We start from the raw sequence: 23,320 nt of genomic DNA on the forward strand, positions 1-23,320 counted from the left end.
TAATTGTTGAACTAACTACAATTTATTGGGGGTTTTTTGGTTTTATAAAACGCAGACAAAAACTATGGTAAAGCCGCAGCTAAAAATACTAAAATAACAGCATTATTCTAAAAATGAAAAAAAATGGGTGTGCTTACTGTGGGATAGCAGAGCTTAGGGTGATCACTAGTAGAGATGAGCGAGTAGCACTCGATCGAGTAGGTGTTCGATCGAATACTACGGTATTCAAAATACTCGTACTCGATCGAGTACTACTAGCTGTTCGAAGTTAAGATTCGATGCAGAACCAGCGTTGCTTTGCAGAATGCTATACATTGCCAATCAACGCTGGTTCTTCTCTTACCTTTAGAATTCTTCTCCCTGCGCAGCTTCCCCGCAGTGTCTTCCAGCTCTGAATTCACTCTGCCAGGCATCAGGCTTGGGCAGAGCCGACTGCATATGTCCGCTTGTAGTGCGGGCATGCGCAGTCGGCTCTGCCCAGGCCCGATGCCTAGCAGAGTGAATTCAAGGCCGGAAGAGGACGCAGGGACGCTGCGCAGGGAGAAGAATCCAGCCCGACCCTCACTCATGGACTTGGTAAGTAGAATTTGATCGAATGTTGCCTACCCCTGAAACGAGCATTTCCCCCCATAGACTATAATGGGGTTCGAAACCCGTTCGAACAGTCGAACAGTGTGCGGCTGTTCGAATCTTTTTTCGAACCCCGAACATTTTAGTGTTCGCTCATCTCTAATCACTAGTGATTATGGATGATCATATGTGATTTGAGGTGATCACTATCAATTAGAGATGAGCGAACAGTGTTCTATCGAACACATGTTCGATCGGATATCAGGGTGTTCGCCATGTTCGAATCGAATCGAACACCACGTGGTAAAGTGCGCCAAAATTTGATTCCCCTCCCACCTTCCCTGGCGCCTTTTTTGCACCAATAACAGCGCAGGGGAGGTGGGACAGGAACTACGACACCGGGGGCATTGAAAAAAATTGGAAAAAGTCATTGGCTGCCGAAATCAGGTGACCTCCATTTTAGACGAATAGTGGATTTCAAATCCGGGTCATATGAGAATGTGAACTTTGTGACTATGAGACAGGGATAGCTGTACAGGCAGGGATAGCTAGGGAAAACCTTTATTTAGGGGGGAATGTTATTAAAAATAACTTTTTGGGGCTCTATCGGGTGTGTAATTGTGATTTTTGTGAGATAAACTTTTTCCCATAGGGATGCATTGGCCAGCGCTGATTGGCCGAATTCCGTACTCTGGCCAATCAGTGCTGGCCAATGCATTCTATTAGCTTGATGAAGCAGAGTGTGCACAAGGGTTCAAGCGCACCCTCGGCTCTGATGTAGCAGAGCCGAGGCTGCACAAGGGTTCAAGCGCACCCTCGGCTCTGATGTAGGAGAGCCAAGGGTGCACTTGAACCCTTGTGCACACTCTGCTTCATCAAGCTAATAGAATGCATTGGCCAGCGCTGATTGGCCAATGTATTCTATTAGCCTGATGAGGTAGAGCTGAATGTGTGTGCTAAGCACACACATTCAGCTCTACTTCATCGGGCTAATAGAATGCATTGGCCAGCGCTGATTGGCCAGAGTACGGAACTCGACCAATCAGCGCTGGCTCTGCTGGAGGAGGCGGAGTCTAAGATCGCTCCACACCAGTCTCCATTCAGGTCCGACCTTAGACTCCGCCTCCTCCGGCAGAGCCAGCGCTGATTGGCCGAATGCTGGCCAATGCATTCCTATGCGAATGCAGACTTAGCAGTGCTGAGTCAGTTTTGCTCAACTACACATCTGATGCACACTCGGCACTGCTACATCAGATGTAGCAAGCTGATGTAGCAGAGCCGAGGGTGCACTAGAACCCCTGTGCAAACTCAGTTCACGCTAATAGAATGCATTGGCCAGCGCTGATTGGCCAATGCATTCTATTAGCCCGATGAAGTAGAGCTGAATGTGTGTGCTAAGCACACACATTCAGCACTGCTTCATCACGCCAATACAATGCATTAGCCAGTGCTGATTGGCCAGAGTACGGAATTCGGCCAATCAGCGCTGGCTCTGCTGGAGGAGGCGGAGTCTAAGGTCGGACCTGAATGGAGACTGGTGTGGAGCGATCTTAGACTCCGCCTCCTCCAGCAGAGCCAGCGCTGATTGGTCGAGTTCCGTACTCTGGCCAATCAGCGCTGGCCAATGCATTCTATTAGCCCGATGAAGTAGAGCTGAATGTGTGTGCTTAGCACACACATTCAGCTCTACTTCATCAGGCTAATAGAATACATTGGCCAATCAGCGCTGGCCAATGCATTCTATTAGCTTGATGAAGCAGAGTGTGCACAAGGGTTCAAGCGCACCCTCGGCTCTGATGTAGCAGAGCTGAGGGTGCACAAGGGTTCAAGTGCACCCTCGGCTCTCCTACATCAGAGCCGAGGGTGCGCTTGAACCCTTGTGCAGCCTCAGCTCTGCTACATCAGAGCTGAGGGTGCGCTTGAACCCTTGTGCACACTCTGCTTCATCAAGCTAATAGAATGCATTGGCCAGCGCTGATTGGCCAGAGTACGGAATTCGGCCAATCAGCGCTGGCTCTGCTGGAGGAGGCGGAGTCTAAGATCGCTCCACACCAGTCTCCATTCAGGTCCGACCTTAGACTCCGCCTCCTCCAGCAGAGCCAGCGCTGATTGGCCGAATTCCGTACTCTGGCCAATCAGCACTGGCTAATGCATTGTATTGGCGTGATGAAGCAGTGCTGAATGTGTGTGCTTAGCACACACATTCAGCTCTACTTCATCGGGCTAATAGAATGCATTGGCCAATCAGCGCTGGCCAATGCATTCTATTAGCGTGAACTGAGTTTGCACAGGGGTTCTAGTGCACCCTCGGCTCTGCTACATCAGATTGCTACATCTGATGTAGCAGTGCCGAGTGTGCATCAGATGTGTAGTTGAGCAAAACTGACTCAGCACTGCTAAGTCTGCATTCGCATAGGAATGCATTGGCCAGCCTTCGGCCAATCAGCGCTGGCTCTGCCGGAGGAGGCGGAGTCTAAGGTCGGACCTGAATGGAGACTGGTGTGGAGCGATCTTAGACTCCGCCTCCTCCAGCAGAGCCAGCGCTGATTGGCCGAATTCCGTACTCTGGCCAATCAGCACTGGCTAATGCATTGTATTGGCGTGATGAAGCAGTGCTGAATGTGTGTGCTTAGCACACACATTCAGCTCTACTTCATCGGGCTAATAGAATGCATTGGCCAGCGCTGATTGGCCAGAGTACGGAATTCGGCCAATCAGCGCTGGCTCTGCTGGAGGAGGCGGAGTCTAAGATCGCTCCACACCAGTCTCCATTCAGGTCCGACCTTAGACTCCGCCTCCTCCAGCAGAGCCAGCGCTGATTGGCCGAATTCCGTACTCTGGCCAATCAGCACTGGCTAATGCATTGTATTGGCGTGATGAAGCAGTGCTGAATGTGTGTGCTTAGCACACACATTCAGCTCTACTTCATCGGGCTAATAGAATGCATTGGCCAGCGCTGATTGGCCGAATTCCGTACTCTGGCCAATCAGCACTGGCTAATGCATTGTATTGGCGTGATGAAGCAGTGCTGAATGAGTGTGCTTAGCACACACATTCAGCTCTACTTCATCGGGCTAATAGAATGCATTGGCCAATCAGCGCTGGCCAATGCATTCTATTAGCGTGAACTGAGTTTGCACAGGGGTTCTAGTGCACCCTCGGCTCTGCTACATCAGATTGCTACATCTGATGTAGCAGTGCCGAGTGTGCATCAGATGTGTAGTTGAGCAAAACTGACTCAGCACTGCTAAGTCTGCATTCGCATAGGAATGCATTGGCCAGCCTTCGGCCAATCAGCGCTGGCTCTGCCGGAGGAGGCGGAGTCTAAGGTCGGACCTGAATGGAGACTGGTGTGGAGCTATCTTAGACTCCGCCTCCTCCAGCAGAGCCAGCGCTGATTGGTCGAGTTCCGTACTCTGGCCAATCAGCACTGGCCAATGCATTTCTATGGGGAAAAGTTAGCTTGCGAAAATCGCAAACTGACAGGGATTTCCATGAAATAAAGTGACTTTTATGCCCCCAGACATGCTTCCCCTGCTGTCCCAGTGTCATTCCAGGGTGTTGGTATCATTTCCTGGGGTGTCATAGTGGACTTGGTGACCCTCCAGACACGAATTTGGGTTTCCCCCTTAACGAGTTTATGTTCCCCATAGACTATAATGGGGTTCGAAACCCATTCGAACACTCGAACAGTGAGCGGCTGTTCGAATCGAATTTCGAACCTCGAACATTTTAGTGTTCGCTCATCTCTACTATCAATATTTAATAATCGCAGGTGACTTGTGGTGATCACCTGCAATTTACGGTGATTATGGATGATATGGGGTATCACAGGCAACGTGCATCTATCACAGGGTGATTATGAGTGCCTTAGAGTTTTGGGGAAGTTTGTGGATATTGAGGTAATTTGTGGTGATACAAACAGTTAAGGCTGATCATGGAAATTTGCGGTGATCAGAGGAGCACAGGCGGATATGTGGTATATTTTTCACAGTCTGACAACAAAGGATTGGAACAAAGTGTCTTTCTTTCCTCTCACAGAACAACTACATTGATGGGAGAGAAAAACACAGCACAATCTTGTGTCAAGTTTGGTAAAAATGATGCTGCGACCACTAAGTGTATTACGGTGATCAAATGAAACTAGTCCAATTGTTACTACAAGCAAATTTGCCTCTGATTCTAGTGTGTATTAGTGGTTACTAAGGGAATAGTATAGAAAGCACTGATCTTGAAAACCCTGAGAAATTGATAAAGAAAGTATATTGGAAAAGAATATAAGCTTTTAACCAAAGGACACCTATAAAATCTACCACATAAAGGGTAAATGCAAAACTTGGTAATAGCAATGGTTAACTTAGCATTTTGTTATGTTATATACTGTACATATAGCTATATTTTTATACAATTTAAATTTAGTCAATGCTTGCAACAGCCTAACATCTGGAAATAAGACTAAGCTTCAAGATCGATTGTAAAAAGAGTCTTATGTCTGTATATGCTTGCAGATCAGTCACCAGTATCTTGCAATTTACCGCTAACTACCCGGGCAACACCAGGACTTGCCACTTGAAACTAGGCCGCTGCTACTTTGATCTATTGCACAGTGACCCCTAATTGTACTTTTTTGGACCATCCATGTTTTCCCTGATTTACTCATACAACTGATGAAGGGGTATCACCCAAAACGTTGTATTGAATATCCTGAAAAAACATACTTTCTTTGAGTGTTGTTGTCACACTTTTACATATATTGAATGTGTCCATTAGAATAAAATAGATCATAATTACTTGGATCAAGTTCAGAGCGATGTTTCATTTGTTAGATTTATGCTATTCTAAGGGAACATGGCCAGTCCCTCTAGGAACGCACCCATGTGAGATTAATGTGCAGCCTGATACCTGACTAAACAATTGTATGTAACATTAGAGACCCCCATACCCCTCACACTCTACAAGAACTGAAAATAAACACCTAGCTTAATTTCCTTAATTTCTCCTCAATAAGCCAAGATCAGGCCTCCTCCCTTTCACTATTCACGTGTAAGGAACTCAAAGACACCATTAAAAATGTTCCTTTAAATAAAGCATGCACACTCCCACAACAAATGATGGCTGCATAAGTTACAATCATTCCCAAAAAAAGGAAAAGATCCCAAGCTATGCTTTAGCGACAGTCCTATCTAACTTGGTTTAAAAGCAATCTGAAGATATATACCAAAATGATGCCCGGAAGAATAAAGCTCCTATTGCCTTCAATGATCCATTCCATAGAAGTGGGTTTCATCAAGTGCACAGAAGCCAGGCAAAACATTGTATAGAGCCATCTGAGCACAAATGCAGAGAAAACCTTTGATAGAGTGGACTGACAATTTACAACTTTAGTAGTGGAAGGGTTTGACATCCCTCCCAAATCTGCGGTATTGACTAGATACAATTCTTCAACCACCAGAGCAATTAATAGCACTTTGACTTCAGTTTTCCTTTATACACTAAGCAATAGAACATGGCAGGGATGTCCCCTTTCCCCTTTGGCATGGATGCTCCTGTCTCCACTTTTGTTCCCCTAAACAATGTAATCCTTATTCCAAGCTATCATTTAAGAAAATAGAGTCGAGGACATTAATTCTGGCTTAACCCATCATATGCTTTCACTGATGAACTACTAATATTTATTACCAACCAAACTATTGTATTTCCAATAATAGGCAATTCAGTCAAATATTTTAGACACTTATATAACTTTATAATAAAGAAAATTCCAAATCTCAGGTTCTCAATGTAAGTTCAGACGCAAATGTTAAATAAATAAATAAAATATTATAAGTAAAGCAGCATATCTACAAACATATGGAACTTTTTATATATAACATTTGATTCCAATAACAACGTTTTTCATCCTCGTATTTAAATTATGAAAATGATTTATGATATTCTTGTCATTAAATTACCATCTATCCACTGGATAGGCACCATAGTCACAAGGACAAGGGTTCCCTGAACCCTCATCTGAACGTATCAGCTGGCCATGCATCCATTGAGATTCCATGCTATGAGACTTCAGAGATACCTAAAAGCTTCACTCCACTATCTGAGCTGGCCCCCTGTAGAATAAATGGAGTGGTATGGTGCATGTTTGATTTATATAGGCGGGAGAACAAGAATTGGAAATAACACTCTTGTAAATCCTTATACATTTAACATTTTACACATATACCTGTAACACCATTAGTACATGTCTCTCAGGAGCCCTTGACCCCAAACCATTCCTGAATCACACTTTTGTTTATTGCCTTTAGGGATAATACAGAACTTTTTTCTATTTCCTAAACCTTCATGTACATCTATTATATCACTATATTTGTTAGAAGAAGCACTACAAAACGCACGTGAACTTGAATGAGGAATCCCAGAATGTCTAACATTAGTTAAAGGGATTCTACCATTAAAAAACTTTTTTCTGTGGATAAGACGTCGGAATAGCTTTTATAAAGGCTATTCGTCTCCTACCTTTAGATGGGATCTCCGCCGCGCCGTTCCTTAGTAATACCATTTTTTACCGGTATGTAAATTAGTTCTCTGGCAGTGATGGGGGCGGGCCCCAGCGCTGAAAATGCGAGGGCGTCCCCACAGCTGCCAGAGAACAGGATCCTGCACCGCCTCTGTCTTCTGCTGGATCCTCCCCTTCTTTCTTCAGCAGCGTCACCTCTGTCGGCTCTTACACTAGTAAAGCCGACTGCGCATGCGCGGCCATAGTTCCGACTAGTGTAAGAGCCGACAGAGGTGACACTGCTGAAGAAAGAAGGGGCGGATCCAGCAGAAGACAGAGGCGGCGCAGGATCCTGTTCTCTGGCAGCCGTGGGGATGACCTCGCATTTTCAGCGCTGGGGCCCGCCCCCATCGCTGCCAGAGAACTAATTTACATACCGGTAAAAAACGGTATTACTAAGGAACGGCGCGGCGGAGATCCCATCTAAAGGTAGGAGGCGAATAGCCTTTCTAAAGGCTATTCTGACGTGTTATCCACAGAAAAAAGTTTTTTTAATGGTAGAATCCCTTTAAAGAAAAAGGCCATTACTATTCCAGTCTATTACTATTATTGAGAGGGATTTTTATAGAAAATCCTTAAGTTACAATTTTCTAGCTGTCCAAATACAATTTGTTCTGCTCTAGACTTCTTAAGAAGTTAAGTTTGGATAGGACAAAAAAACTAAGATTTGCCAGACTTGGAACTATAAACCTATTATAAAACTTACTGTAACTTCCACAAATAAAACCAATTTGTAATATGGAACATGATGACTATTACAATATTCCCGACTCAAAAATGAATTTATTCCATTATTCTGAAACAAAATCATTTCCTTAGCCTAATTTCTGAAGAGTTAATGATACAGATTCATAATAGATTGTTACTTTGACAAATTGTGTCAATGACCAAACATTTGTTCTGTTGATCATCTGTCTTGTAGGAATATAGGCAAGTGCTATCTGCACTACTGGAATTGAAGGCACTTCTTCATAAATGTTGTGATCAGAGCTAAATCCTTTAGGAAGATTATCCACACAGAAATCAGGAAATCCTGCAACTAAAGCACTTTTTATTCCCCACATTTCAGATCAACATCAACAAAACGGCTGTTTTCTTGACGGCAAATCTTAAGTTTGCTTCTGGAGTCGTAAATAGCCTCAGAAGATGACTTTAATTAGTGTCCTTTTAACGTCTTTTAATAACTGTTTTCAAGACTGTCAAAATCATATCTCGCTAGGAATTGAAGAGCCAACTACACAGACCTACAATCTATGCATACAAGTAATTAAATGCATTTCCCATGAAGAGTGATTAAATTCTTATTTTATCCCTTAAGGTTCTTTATAAGACAGGCTGTTCATAAAATGTGTGCAAGGGGATAGAAGAGAAAGGGGCCATGCTGGAATACATTCCTGGCTTTTCACAGAGTGTACAGTAATATATTTCCTAGTTTAATAGATATTGAAAGTTATGTTATTAAAAGCAATTTAAACATAAAATATGTAAAATAATCATTGTATATGTTATCGTACATCATACGCTACTATGGCATTTTTTTCTCTCCTTACTACCATGTCCAAATAAATAAATTTATCAATTACATTACTAAATTGGGGTAATTTCTACTAAATAAACATTTACTATGCTATAAAAATTATACTGACAGTTACCATTTTCTAAAATACGTATATTATGGTTTTATATATTTGTCAATAGCACTTAGGCTGCTGATATGATGAGTTACTGCTATATGGGTGCATAGGGCGATTAAGAATATGGGAAAGTTTAGAAGCAATGGGGACAAAATCAAAGCCATTATTATCCTTAGCGCTTCTCCAATGAAAAGATGTCAGTGATTCATACGGTAGTCCAATCTGTATGAGTGCCAAGCATTCTTAATATTAAGTCGTCGTCATAGTCAGGATATGATGAACAAAGGTTATCTTAGATCACTGGTTTAAAGAGATATGTCTTTAAAGATGCAAGTTTCCGACTGTACGCTAGTACATGCAATAACACTATATAGAAAGGTAGGCCGACACTGTTTACTTTTCCGGAATTATCTTGTAGCAACTGTTGCAAAATAGGAGTTCTAAAAAATGTGTTCCTGTAGAGGTAGAGCGGCACGCTACAAGATTGTTCAGATATTTCACTTCTAAGGAATTGATGAAAGATTGTGCTTTTACAATGAGCCATCAGTTAGCCTTTACTCTAGTACATAGATGTTTGCCATATTGATCCAGGCCTGAACAAGTATCGAGTAAAGGCATTTCTGGAATCAGCTGGAATCTGTCTATCACTATTTCTAGATTATCTATTTTTATCTATTTATTATGTATGCACTAATCAAAATAAATACTATCTATCTACATAAAGATCTATATATTTTAGTCTGTTTATCTATTTGTCTATATATTTTATGATGAAGTTGTATGAAATAGGTTATGTATGACAGATACTGTAATATACTTTACATTCCTAGCAGTCAGCAACCAGTGGTGTAGCACAGGCTGATCTCTGGACATGTCCATTGTTAACAGCATTGTGAAGATTCACCCCCCATCATGAAGATGCTAGACAGTACAGCATAATGTGGCTAGCTTCTATTGGTACCCCCATATAACGTCATAGTGTAACAAGAGTCACATAAATATTAAACCCAAATGCATAGGAAATAGGTTGCAAGAAAGAGATGACAGCTTTCATCTATGGTAAATGGGAGACCTTGATTGTTACACTGCTAGTCCTGTGACTGCAGATTGCATGCCTTGGCTTATACCCCCTCCCCCTATTGCTCTTTAAGGAGGTACAGTAGCACTGGTCACACATGCTCCCCATCCATACAATGTGACAGTGGTAAACTTACCTGGATAGCTTAGCAATCTTTGCAAAGCCAAACACATCCATGCATGCAGCTGAGCTCTGTTCTCCCCTTCCTTCAGTCAAGCAACATCCTGCTGTTATCACAGGTCTCAACAAATATTGGATGTCTTCTACATCAGAATGCAGCACAGTATCATCTTAGGTCTGCAGTTTGGGAATGAATCACTCAGAAAGACCATTGAATCTATATTTGCATCCAGCAAATATGAGTGTTGAGAGATGTCAATGTGACAATATCTAGTCTTCAGGCTCCTTGCTGCATGTCTAATTTACAGCATGCTATTGAACATTGTTTAGCCGGTGTCCATGTAGCTCTTTTAAGCATCTTTGCTGTGCTTTCTTCATTGAAGACTGCTGATCCCAGGCAGTGAAAGAGAAACAAAAGGGGAGGAGGTAGGAGCAGCCAGTGTGCATGCAGTGAAGCAGCACAGAGAGAGGAAGGAGAGCTTCAGAGATGCAGTAAATCACCCCTGCCTCTGCATAATGCTCACACTACTACCTTCTGCTCTGCAAGACCTCTGACATCACTCCATAGCCTTACCCTTCGCTAGTACTCCACTTACACCTATGTACACTTGTATAAGGCTAGAGTTTGGCTAACCCAATCTTCCATATAAATCAGAACAGTCTTTAGTAAAAGTCATCAAAGTCATATCATAGTAATTTACAGAAAATAACAGTCAAAATTAACAACATGGACACAATATGGTAACATAAAAATATGGTGTCAAGCTAACATGGTGCCAAGTATGCAGAATTATATACTCTAAGTGTTAGGGAATTGCAAGTTAAGCAATTCCCCAGTTGCTGCTGCTGAAACCTGGGAGTAAGGGAATGACAGAGACAGTGAGTCCTAATACTCGAACCAGCCCCAGTCCTTTCTTAATTGCCTCAACTACCCTAGGTGGTAGAGAACAACTGGGCAACAGTCCCTTCCTGTAATACAAGTGTATACAAAAAAATGCAGACAAGACAAAAACAGACACATGTAATCAAGAGAGCCAAAGGTCACAACCAGTCGGGCAGCACAGTACAGAATCGAAACCAGAATAATCAAAAGGGGAAAAACAAAGGTTAGAAATGTATAACAGTAAATATCCAGCACACACAGAGAAGCAATAGCAAGCAACCAAGCGAGGGTTGGAAAAATATATAAAGGGTAACAAGTACCCATCCTAAACTTGATTGGCAAGTGAGGATGTCAATCAAAGAGCTACTAGCGTTAAGTCCTTAGTAACCAGAGGAGCTCAAGCACTGGTTAGACTGACATATCGCAATGAATACTCAGCAGTGCTAAAACAACAGGAGCAGAAAATCATAAATGTACAAACCTCCTGCGCCGTAGCATGCGACCGGATGATGGCGCAGACGTCTGTAAGGGCAAAGATGTTAAAGTAAGTAAGACACAAGTACTGGTTTTACGGATAAGATCTCTTATCTCTTAAAGTTTTAAGGGGTTGTCCAGGCTAAAATTTTATCTATTAATTAGGGAGTGGTGAAAAAAATAAAAGAAAACCCATACTCAGGGCAGGTTAGCACCCGGTTTCTGCTTTCAGGTTTTCATCTTCTGCCAGAGAAACTGGACAGGAGACAGAATCCGGCAGTCACTTTTCAAATCCATTCATTTGAATGGGTTTACAAAGTGTCCGCCCGTGAGCGCCTTCTGGTCTCCGCAGTAAAACCATTTTTTTTAACGGGACACAAAAACGGACATGCAGGACTTTGTGTCCAGTTAAAAAAAATGGTTTTGTTGCGGAGACCAGAAGACGGTCAGGGGCGCTCACAGACAGACACTGACTGCCAAGTTTCCGTGTCCTGTCGGCAGAAGACGGAAACCCGCAAAGCGGAGACTGGGTGTAGTTGTGAACCCGCCCTCACCTGTCCTGATGCTCCAATGCCTCCTCGCTCAGTCCGGTCCTGCACCTCTATTGCTGTCTTCTGGTAGAAGTACCTGCTGCATGTCACAACTGAGGCCAATCTGTGGCCTCAAGAAGGGTATCAGGGTCAACAGTACCTGTGACGTCCCCAGCTCCATTACTGAGGCCATTGAAGCTGTTGATTGGCCTCAGATATCATGTGAAAGGAGCCCATATGTCACAGCCAGCAAGAAATTCAAGAGCAAGATGAACTGCAGGACCAGACTGCTCTGGGAGGACGCTGATGTGTTTTTATTATTTTTTTTCACCTCTCCTAGCCTAATTAGAACATATTATTTAGCCTGGGAAACCTCTTTAAGTAGCTCTTCAGTAGATTTTACAGAAACCATAAGAAAAGTCTAAAAGACGGACTTCCTGTCAGCTACAGCGTTACTTTACGTGATACATTTGTGATTCTAGTATCAATTAATCAGGCCTGAAAGACTATAGGAGTGATTCACATATTGGAGAAGAGATGCCTGAGATATCTGCTCAATACACTTTATCTCAGCAAAACACCTTTCACATATCCGGACTGATACCTCTCAAGAAGAGAAAGCCTAAATCCATGACAGTAACCTCTGAAGGAGTTAATATTCCCCCTTTGCTTAGTACTTTAGGGGTTTGCATTAGACTACTTTGACTCTTAGAGAATGTTTATGACTTTCAGATTAATGTAAGGTAACATTAATATTCATATGCTTATGAATTTTAATTACTATTGGCCATCTATATTATATTTGGATAAGGCTCTGTCCAAACCTAACATCTGCATATATTGTGGGATAATCCTCTGATATATACAAACATTTATGGCCTAAGTCGTATAGGTCGCCGCATGAAAACCATAGTTGAAGAAAGTGCATTGTAAAAAAAAATATGCTGATGAATAGTGTAGGGAGAAGTGCCAAAATGCCCATTATACCTTGATGACACATCTTGGGAATATTGGGGATTTTTTTCCCATTCGGTCGATCTTTTAGACTATCTATTATCTAAACTATCTATTTATGAAAACTGCCCCAAGCAACCAATAACAGCACAACTTTCCTTTTCCAAAAGCAATATAAGAAATGAAAGTTGCATTGTGATTGGCTGCTATGAGCAACTAAGACAGTTTCTATAAATCTACTCCAATATATCCCTTACAAATGTGATATGCACTCAAACAAGCCTAGACGTCTTATGTCTTATCATACGCTACCTCCATCTGCATAAATCACATACTGTACTTTCTATGAGTGCTTAGGAATTGAGTAACAAGATTTATTATTAATATTTTTTATTAAAAAATTGTCATATACTGCTGGCACTAACTTATTCTTTGTACTGTCTTTTCTCTTCTTACTTCTAAATACCTCACCTACTGTCTTTTTGCTTTTAGGGCCCTTTATGTCACTGGATCCCATCAAAAGTAAAGATTAAAGGGCTTTTCTAGGATTATAAAGTGTTACTGCCAGTGCAAAAATTGCTGATAGCAGCTGATTGGTGAGGGGTGTATGGGTCTGAAAAACAGACTAGATGGCACACGTCATCTATATGCTTTCAGTGGAATATATACTTGAATGAATAAGCTTAGGCGTCAAAACAGACAAGAATACGCCCTGCCCTGAAATTTTCAGCCCAGTTTCCAGTCCTTTCTATTACAGCGGATGCCGGGTCTGTACTGCGGCCACATTCGGACTATAAGATGCACCCTTCTTTTCCCCCCAAATTTTGGGGGAAAAAAGTGCGTCTTATAGTTGAAAAATACGGTACTTCAGTCTTGCAGAAATGTGCTACATCTCCTTATAAACAGCCAAATAACTGTTAATTTTTTACATTATGTTGAACTTTGACTTTATGGCAATTTTTAACACAATTTAAAATGACGTACAAAATTTCATCAAGACTAAATCTTAGTTTTATAGAGGACCTTTCATGTCCTCATGAATGTACAGTTTTATTTACCTCTAGAAAGCTAACAGTGCACTGAATTTGGTACACTGTTGGCTTTCCTGGTATGTGCCCCAGGGCCGGAGATATTGGTACCATTATATGCCTTTCATGTCCTCATGAATATGCGGTTTTATGTAGAAAGCAGACAGTGTGCTGAATTCAGTGCATTGTTAGTTTTCCTGGTTTGCGCCCCGGTGGAGGAGATATCAGTGCCATTAATTTCGGCACTGATACCTCCCCACTGTATAAGGGTGTTCCTCACAGCATAGACATAGTCATCACTGGGCTATGAGGAATGGCCCCTTGTGACAGTACTGTAACATAGTCCTGTACTGTCAGAGGGGGAATTCCTTACCACCTAGGGATGACACTGAGCTGTGAGAAATGTCCCCCCACTACAAGTCTATGGACAAGTACTATTAGGGGGGGGGGCAGTCCTCACAGCCCAGCGATGATGTTAAATCTTTTTTTCTCCAGAGAGATTGCCCACTTGTGTTTTGAGGGGATTTTACACAAAACAGTGTTTTCTCATGTTTCTTGTATGGGTCATTTATATATTTAGGGGGCGTTCACACTAGCGTTGGTGTCCGATTGCAGTGTCTGTTACTACTGTCCGTTCAAGATTTTAGCAACGGACACTAGCTGTGTCCGTTACAATTTCCATTCATTTCAATGGGATTTCATCTGTTGTCCGTTTGTGTCCTTAAGGATCCGTTAACAACCATGTCCGTTTCTTCAAGCGGATAGAGAAATCACACATGCAGGATTTTTTTTGTCTGTTTGAAAAAACGGACAGAAAGTGTCCGTTCTTTTTTTAACATTGACGTCTATGGGCAACGGACATATAACGGACAGTAAGGGAGCGTTCACACTACCGTCATTGTCTGACAGGTAGTGTCCGCTGCTAGTGTCCATTCAAAATCTAGCACGGATATTAGGAGCAGACACTAGCTGTGTCCGTGACACTTTTCATTCATTTAAATGGCGATCTTTCTGCTTGAAAAGTCGGACATCTTTACATGCGGACAGTGAAGGAAGGGCACGGAGTGCAAAAGAACGCACCTGAATGACAAGTGTCACAGACACAGCTAGTGTCCGGTCCTAATGTCCGTGCAAGATTTTGAATGGACACTAGGAGCGGAGACTACCTGTCAGACACTGACGGTAGTGTGAACGACCCCTTAGTGTCAGTTAATGTCCGTTATGATAGGTGTCCGGTTTTTTTCTTTTAAACGGACACCTTCGTAACGGACACCAACGGCAGTGTGAACACCCCCTTATACAGGTTTATCATATCTCCTCTTAAAATGCCTCTTCTGCAGGCTAAACATATTTAAATCACATAGTCTCTTCACACAATTGAGGTCCTCCATGCCCCTCGTCAGTTTTATGCCCCTTTGTTGAACCTTTTTCCATCTGTACGACATCCTTTCTATATATTGGTGCCCAGAACTGAACTGCATAATCCAGATTGGGTCACACCAATAACTTATGTAGTAATATTCCAAAAAGAAGTGTGTGAAAATATTAAGGGGTTTTTACTCAAGTTCAAAGGTTATCCCAGATCAATCTGACCACTGGAACTCCCAAAATCCTGAGCACAGGGGTAAGGTTTCTCTATTCTGATAGAGTGACAAGCCAAGAATGTGACATACTACTCCATTTGTTCTCTATGGGAGCACTGACAAATCCCCACTCACCCACTTATCCTATCAATAGGGAATAACTTCAAAACTTGGTTAACCCCTTTAATTCATATCATGAATATGTTAACTTTTTCTTCTTTTTTTTTTTTAAAGAAGGTCACAAGGAGGTCAAACACAATATTAAATTTCACTTTCTTCCATTACAGACTTTTGCCAGAATATGCAACATATGTGCCTTTAAGAAATGAGTGTCATGTGTTTCAAGGATGACATGTGAGAAAGACTTGTTCTGGGAGTGAGCAGTGGCAAAAGCAGATATGTAGTCACTGAGGACAAAGGCCGGAGATTTCATTTCGAGTTCTGGAGAGCCCGTGAGAAGCAATGGGTAAGCACTAAGCTGCCTAAATGTGTACTGTTGTTTTTCCAATACATCCCATAGATGTTCAGATTGAAACAAATTTTTTTTCTGTAAAGGCAGGATGCAATATTCAGCTAAATATTGCCCAGAGCATTACAAACTCTTCGCAAGGTTCACCCTTCATCTGACGCACCTTGCAAAAACCCATAAGTGTGTGCAAAAACTCATGCTTAGGCACCATAAGCAGTGGACATAGGTCTTATCAGTCTGAGGTCCCATATACAACAGTACAGTGCAGAGTTTTCTGACACCTTTCTATAATTGCCATAATGAATTTTGGGTGCCCACGACTATGTTGCAGTCCTTCTTTGAACCACTTTTGTTTGGTATTACCTATTAAACACTCCGCAAAACCTGTCATTTTGGAAATGTTCAGACTAAGTCATCTAGCCATCACAAAATGACTATAAACTCACTGCCTAATACACTGAAATGAACACAACATATGAATTTATAAGTCTGAATATGTCTTAAAGGTAATAACACAGTGGTGGCACATTCATGCTGTTGAAATAACAAAGTGTTAATTAATTCACTGGCTACAAAAATGTCATTCTTGTCTTTAACATCTGAGTAGAAGCAGAACGCGTGAATTATAGATGAGGCTATATTTAGATTGCAATGGTACACAAATATTATACATATGATCCAATGCTTTGTTAGCAATGGTTTATATTTACATGAGATTAGACAAATCCACACACTTTTCTTGGCAATGTCTGGATAAGATGGATATCTTTGGAGAATTAATGCTCAGATAGAATATATATGATATTTTTAAAGATGTTGAACTGAATAGCAATTTTAAACATAGTGGAAGTGATTCAGTTGTTTATGACTTGGGTAAGTTACTATGAAGAGATTATTGTCTCATAAAAATGATATATTTCTGTACATGGGATTCTAAGTGGGTGCCTAGTACAACTGCTATATTGAATATTGTTGTGGGCACAAGATCTCTAAGATAGATCAAAAGGAAATTGCAAAGTCCTATATATAGATGTCTATTTTTATAAGATATTTATAAGATAGATATAGGAGAGACAGAAAGAGGCCATCAAGGATTTAATTGGAGGTCTATACTATGAAAGCACAATTAAAGGGATATTCTATTATTCCCTCTGAATGGCTATAAATGGTGCACTGCACTTATATAATTTATGATTGTTCAAGTGCTTATAATGTTTTCAACGCTCATTAAAACTTCCTTCTGAGCCAATCACTCCATCTTATAAGTGATTAATCGGGAAGCCATTAAAGAAGTGGTGATGGAGCCTTATAAATGACTAGTGATAAATGGATTAGGTAAAGGCATAGCTATGGCTTGATTAATATATTCATTAAAGGGATTCTACCATTAAAATAAATTTGTCGATCACACGTAGGAATAGCATTAAGAAAAGCTATTCTTCTCTTACCTTTAGATGTCTTCTCCGCGCCGCCGTTCTGTAGAAATTCTGGTTTTCATCCGTATGCAAATGAGTTCTCTTGCAGCACTGGGGGCGGTCCCTAGCGCTCAAAAGGCACTGGGGGGGTCCACAAGCCACAAGAAAATGGCTGCTTACTTACTGTGTAAGCGGCCATTTTTCTTGTGGCCGTGGGAATGCGCAGTCGGCTCTGCCCAAGGCCTAGAAGTTTGATACCCTCGCCGAAAGACCACGTGTGAGGAGGCCATTCCTGAAGAAGATGGAGGCAGCACTGAAGATTTCTCTCGCAGCATTGGGGATGCCCCCTGTGCCTTTTGAGCACTGGGGACCACCCCCAGTGCTGCAAGAGAACTCATTTGCATAAAGACGAAAATCAGGATTTCTACCGAATGGCGGAGCGGAGAAGACATCTAAAGGTAGGAGAAGAATAGCCTTTCTTAAGGCTATTCCTACGTGTGATCGACAAAAAAATTGATTTTAATGGTAGAATCCCTTTAATACTGTACCTGTTTGCAATAGAGCAGTGACATGTGGATCTGTGAATGGTATTCAAGCTAAACATTAAAATCTCCAAGTAAAGTGTTAGTCTTATGTGCCATTCTCCTTTATGTTATCTTCTGGTTAGCTTAGAAAATCACATACAAATTGGAAAAGTTAAAAAGGAATTATGAAAAGATAATACATTAGTAATATGTGTCTATAGATTAGAGTAATAATACATAAATGTTCTGAATTTTAGATTAAAGTATTTTGCTACATATCTACAATTTGTTATTAGACAGAGATTCCAATCTTTTTGCAGAATTTTACTTGCTATTTTTTCTATAGGATTTTTCTAGCCATGAGTAAAGGTATGAAACCTTTCTGTTTTTGTTTTTTTTTGATTCTCGACAAATTTCCCATTCTATATATTCTATCTTTACTGTTTGTTTAATGCTAAATAATATCTGTGAATATATTAACCTCCTTAAAGACAGAGCCCAAAATCATATTCATTACACAGCCCCATTTTTAAAATCTGACATGGGTCACTCTCTAAGGTAATAACTTTCGAACGCTTTAACTTACACAAGTGATTTTTTCATGACATATACATAGTTACATAGTAGATAAAAGTTGGATGAAGACAACAGTCCATCAAGTCCAACCTATAACCCTACGGTCCCCTACAGTCTTGATCCAGAGGAAGGCAAAAAAAAACAAACCATGAGGATTACGCCAATCGCCCCATTTCAAGGGAAAAAAAATTCCTTCTTGACTCCAATCCGGCAGTCAGTATAAAAACCCTGGATCAAAGTGTCCTTAAAATCTAGAATTGATAAACTGTAATATTGTTCTCTTCGAGAAAGGCATCCAGGCCCTCTTTGAAATTGTTCAACATTGTACTTTGTCTTAGATGTAAATTTTAGTTAATCTTTTTGCATTTATTTAGGAAAAAAATGGGAAATTTGGTGGGCATTTGGAAAAATATTATTTTCCATATCCATTTGCTTTATTTTAACCCCTTCCCGCTGATGGCATTTTTTGATTTTCGTTTTTCGTTTTTGACTCCCCTCCTTCTAAACCCCATAACTTTTTTATTTCTCTGCTCCCAGAGCCATATGAGGTCTTAATTTTTGCGGGACAAATTTTTCTTGATGATGCCACCATTAATTATTCTATATAATGTACTGGGAAGCAGGAAAAAAATTCAGAATGGGGTGGATTTGAAGAAAAAATGCATTTCTGCGACTTTCTTACGGGCTTTGGTTTTACGGCGTTCACTGTGCAGCCAAAATGACATGTCCCCTATATTCTGTGTTTCGGTACGGTTCCAGGGATACCAAATTTATATGGTTTTATTTACATTTTGACCCCTAAAAAAAATTCGAAAACGGTGTTAAAAAATTTTTTTTCTAAAAGTCGCCATATTCCGACGGCCGTAACTTTTTTATACATAGATGTACAGGGATGCATAGGGCGTCTTTTTATGAAGGGCTGGGTGTACTTTTTAGTTCTACCATTTTCGGGAAATGTTATTGCTTTGATCACTTTTTATTCAAATTTTTATCAGAATCAAAACAGTGAAAAAACGGCGGTTTGGCACTTTTGACTATTTTTCCTGCTACGGCGTTTACCGAACAGGAAAAATATTTTTATAGATTTGTAGAGCGGGCGATTTCGGACGTGGGGATACCTAACATGTATATGTTTCATAGTTTTTAACTACTTTTATATTTGTTCTAGGGAAAGGGGGGTGATTTGAACTTTTAATACTTTTTATATTTTTTATTTTTTTTATTTTTTTTTTTTTTTTGCATTTATTAGACCCCCTAGGGGTGTTGAACCCCAGGGGGTCTGATCACTAATGCAATGCATTACAATGCTAATGCATTGCAATGCATTGCAAAAAATCATCATCTCTTTTGCAGGCTGTATACACCAGCCTGCAAAAGAGAGAATTTGAAGACCAGCTGGGAGCCTTTAACAAGGCTCCCGGCTGTCATGGCAACATGACGTCGGCCCTGGAGCATGCTCCAGGAGCCGGCGATCCTTGCCAAAATGGCGCCTCCGGCGCCTTTGACAGCAGCGCCGGAGGGGTTAATGCCTCCGATCGGTCCGGGGACCGATCGGAGGCATTAGAGCCAGTTGTCTACTGCTTAAAGCAGTAGACACCCGGCGGCTATGACGGCCGCCCGGCTCCCGGGCGGTCGCCATATTTACAGACCCGACACGCGCCGTACTATTATGGCGCATGTCGGGAAGGGGTTAAATACTTAATTACATATATGCTTAAATTTTTTTAGGATGTTAGAAGAGTTCCAAGTCTTGGTGAGTCGTGCAGCAGAACAATTTGTATATAATTTCAAAGGAAGATCACCAGTTGAAGTATATAAGGAGAAAGATATTTGTAGGTCTTGAGCCCATTTCTCAAAAGGTTGCATTTCTGATATGAGTGATAGAGGAGTTTAGAAGTTCTACTTGGATAGAGTTAATTTAGGCAGCTAGTAACTGGGGACAAAATCACTCATATTTGTCAAATCTTCTGAGTCCATAAAAGAGATAAGGGACAGGGGGCTACAACCATTGTATCAATCCCATAGAGGAGTCCTCCTATCTACCCAGCAGGGTGCGATCAGTTAGAAACAGATCGATTGCAGAATAGGTTCAATGCATGGCTGAAATATAGGTGTAATCTCGCTGGCCAGCATGTTCTAGTCTCCAGATATTATATAACAAGTGAGATTTTGACATAGTGGAAAGTGGAAAGGACGACCCAGGAGATACAGTAGAATGCCATATTGTGGTTAACTTTTTGATTTTAAATCCCTACAGAGAATCAATGCCCCCTGTTTGATTTTCTCTACATGTTTAAAGGGATTCTACCATTAAAACCTCTTTTTTTGTGGATAAGACGTCGGAATAGCCTTTAGAAAGGCTATTCGTCTTTTACCTTTAGATGTGATCTCCGCCGCGTGGTTCCTTAGAAAGGCCATTTTTTACCGGTATGTAAGTTAGTTCTCTGGCAGCGATGGGGGCGGACCCCAGTGCTGAAAATGCGATGGGGCATCCCCACTGCTGCTCGAGAACACGATCCTGCGACGCCTCTATCTCCGGCTAGATCCTCCCCTTCTCTGTCGTCTTCCTCCTGCGTCACCTCTGATGCCTGCATAGTTGGCTCTGCTCTCGACTACGCATGCCGGCCGGCAGCCATTTTGAGAATTGTACCCAAACCAATAAATCTCGCAGATATAATTCCTAGGGATGTACTGGCATGTTATACATTCTTCCATGTGAAGGCGCAATTCTTCCAACAGACTTGACTTCAACGACCATTAAGTGAACTGAATTCTTCACTGAAAATGTTTGTTGATTCATCAGCTGCAACTGAAAGGCTAGGAGAGAGTATGCTCCTGTTAGTACAGCTCTTTGCCAGTACCTGATTCCCCACAAAAATATTGTTCCACTGCCATGGGCAACTTATTCCTCTTAAATCAGGACACAAATCAAAATACTAGATAAATGGATGATCTTGAAAACTCCAATGGTCTCCCCCCCCCCTCCCAGTCAACAACTGACTCCCCTAAACTGGATCAAGAATGGCACACTGTAAGAAAAATCTGACATACAACATACAATTTATGCAGCAGCAATGTTTCATACCATATTCTTCCCTCACAATTCCACTGGAGATTGTCTCCATGACACATTGGTAAGTCATAGATCCTACCAGTGGCATAACTAGGAATGGCAGGACCCTGTGGTGAACTTTTCACATGCGGGGCCCCCCCTACTTCCCGATATACTCTCGGTATATATAGCCGCACATTCTTAAGGACATGAAAGGCCTACTTTAAAGAGGACTTTTCATGTACTCCTACACATGTGGTTTTATATATGTGCTGAATCCAGTACACTGTTGGCTTTCTAGTGGTATATAAAACTGTACATTCCTTGGCCCCCTGAACAACCCCTTTAAGAACCGTGATAAGTTCACTGCCTGGGGAAGAAGGGGTTACAAATGCCACATTTGGTGTCAGTGAAGTGTTCTCAATTATAACACTCTTCTCAGACACTGAATGTGACACTTGTAACCCCTTCTTCCACAGGCAACACACTTATTACAATTATTGAAAACAAGAAAGTGCAGAAGGCAGCTGCCAGCACATTATTGTATGCTGTACTGCCTGCAGCCTATGCGGAGTGAACCTCCCCTGCTAAGGCTAAAAATAAGACTGGCTACGTCACAGGTTCAACCCATCTCTCCCCCCCCCCCCCCCGACCCAGAACCCGGGGCCTGAGACTCAAAAAGTACATTTTTTTTGCATATTAACTAGTGTGAGGGCCCTATGGCAGCAGCTACCACTGCTACCATGGTAGTTATGCCACTGGATCCTACTTATTAATACCCTAAAGTGTTTTTTGTTGTTTTTTTTAACCATGGAGTTGTTTAACAATTAATGGCTTTATACCATGTTGTACCATGAAGATTATTTTATCTTCCCCAACATCATGGGAATTAAAACAGTTTCTTGAAAAGTGAAGGGTATTAATAGTCCCTTTAAAAGAAACCTGATGTATCAAGAAGCAGCTAGACATAACTGTGACATACTATGTATTCAGGAAACACTTGTCAATGACCGTAAACCATATACATTAAGGCATAAAGCCTTCTGTAATATACTACACTCGACATTTCATAAAAAGAAAAGAAGTGTGCTAAGAGCTTTCAAATCATCCCTTGCTTTAAATATACAGACGAGTATAATTGATCCTGGCAGTAGGTACGTTATGATTGTGTTCCCTATTAATTATAAGCTATATACATTAGTGAACTACTATGCCCCAAAAAATAGACAACAACACATTCTTAATAAATTACTTAAAGGGATTCTACCATTAAAACTTTTTTTTTTTTTGTGGATAAGACGTCGGAATAGCCTTTAGAAAGGCTATTTGTCTCTTACCTTTAGATGCGATCTCCGCTGCGCCGTTCCTTAGAAATACTTTACCAGTATGCAAATCAGTTCTCTGGCAATGATGGGGGCAGGCCCCAGCGCTGAAAATGCGATGGGGGCGTCCCGACTGCTGCTCAAGAACATGATCCTGCGACGCCTCTATCTTCGGCTAGATCCTCCCCTTCTCTATCGTCTTCCTCCTGCGTCATCTCCGACGTCTGCGCAGTTGGCTCTCCCAGTGAGACACCAGCAGAGCCGAGTGCAAATGCTGGCCATTTATATATTAATAAAGATGCATGGTATTTTGAATATGTTTCTTGTATGCTTTTGTTTTTGATTCATGCTGTATGTGAATAGCTCCCAACACCTATTATTGAGTATTTATAGTCCCTTTTTTTGTGTCTTTTTCAGCAGATGTGTCACGGACAGGAATACAGGTGCTCCTCTCATCATGTATAGTTGTTAATATATGGACATCTTTTTTGTCTCTAAATATGTAGAAGAGTACCCCATCACTCCACATTGCCCCACTTGCAGACTTTGGCCCAAAAT

The 23,320-nt window shown here is 41.5% G+C and overlaps 1 protein-coding gene across 3 annotated transcripts in view; it reads right to left on the reverse strand.

Moving 5' to 3' along the window:
* FRMPD4 (FERM and PDZ domain containing 4) overlaps positions 1 to 23,320 on the reverse strand; it is a 461,147-nt gene that overhangs the window by 393,432 nt on the left and 44,395 nt on the right. Inside the window, exon 1 of one of the 3 annotated variants that reach the window (XM_075265007.1) lies at positions 9,969 to 10,445. The exons of the other annotated variants lie outside the window; for them this stretch is intronic. Within the exon in view, the coding sequence (XP_075121108.1) occupies positions 9,969 to 10,009 (41 nt within the window). The 5' untranslated portion in view covers positions 10,010 to 10,445. Of the gene's footprint in view, positions 1 to 9,968; positions 10,446 to 23,320 lie in introns of those variants that run through there. 3 annotated transcript variants of the gene reach the window in all.

The sequence above is a fragment of the Leptodactylus fuscus genome, chromosome 2, assembly GCF_031893055.1.
Source record: "Leptodactylus fuscus isolate aLepFus1 chromosome 2, aLepFus1.hap2, whole genome shotgun sequence".
Classification (NCBI taxonomy): Eukaryota; Metazoa; Chordata; class Amphibia; order Anura; family Leptodactylidae; genus Leptodactylus; species Leptodactylus fuscus.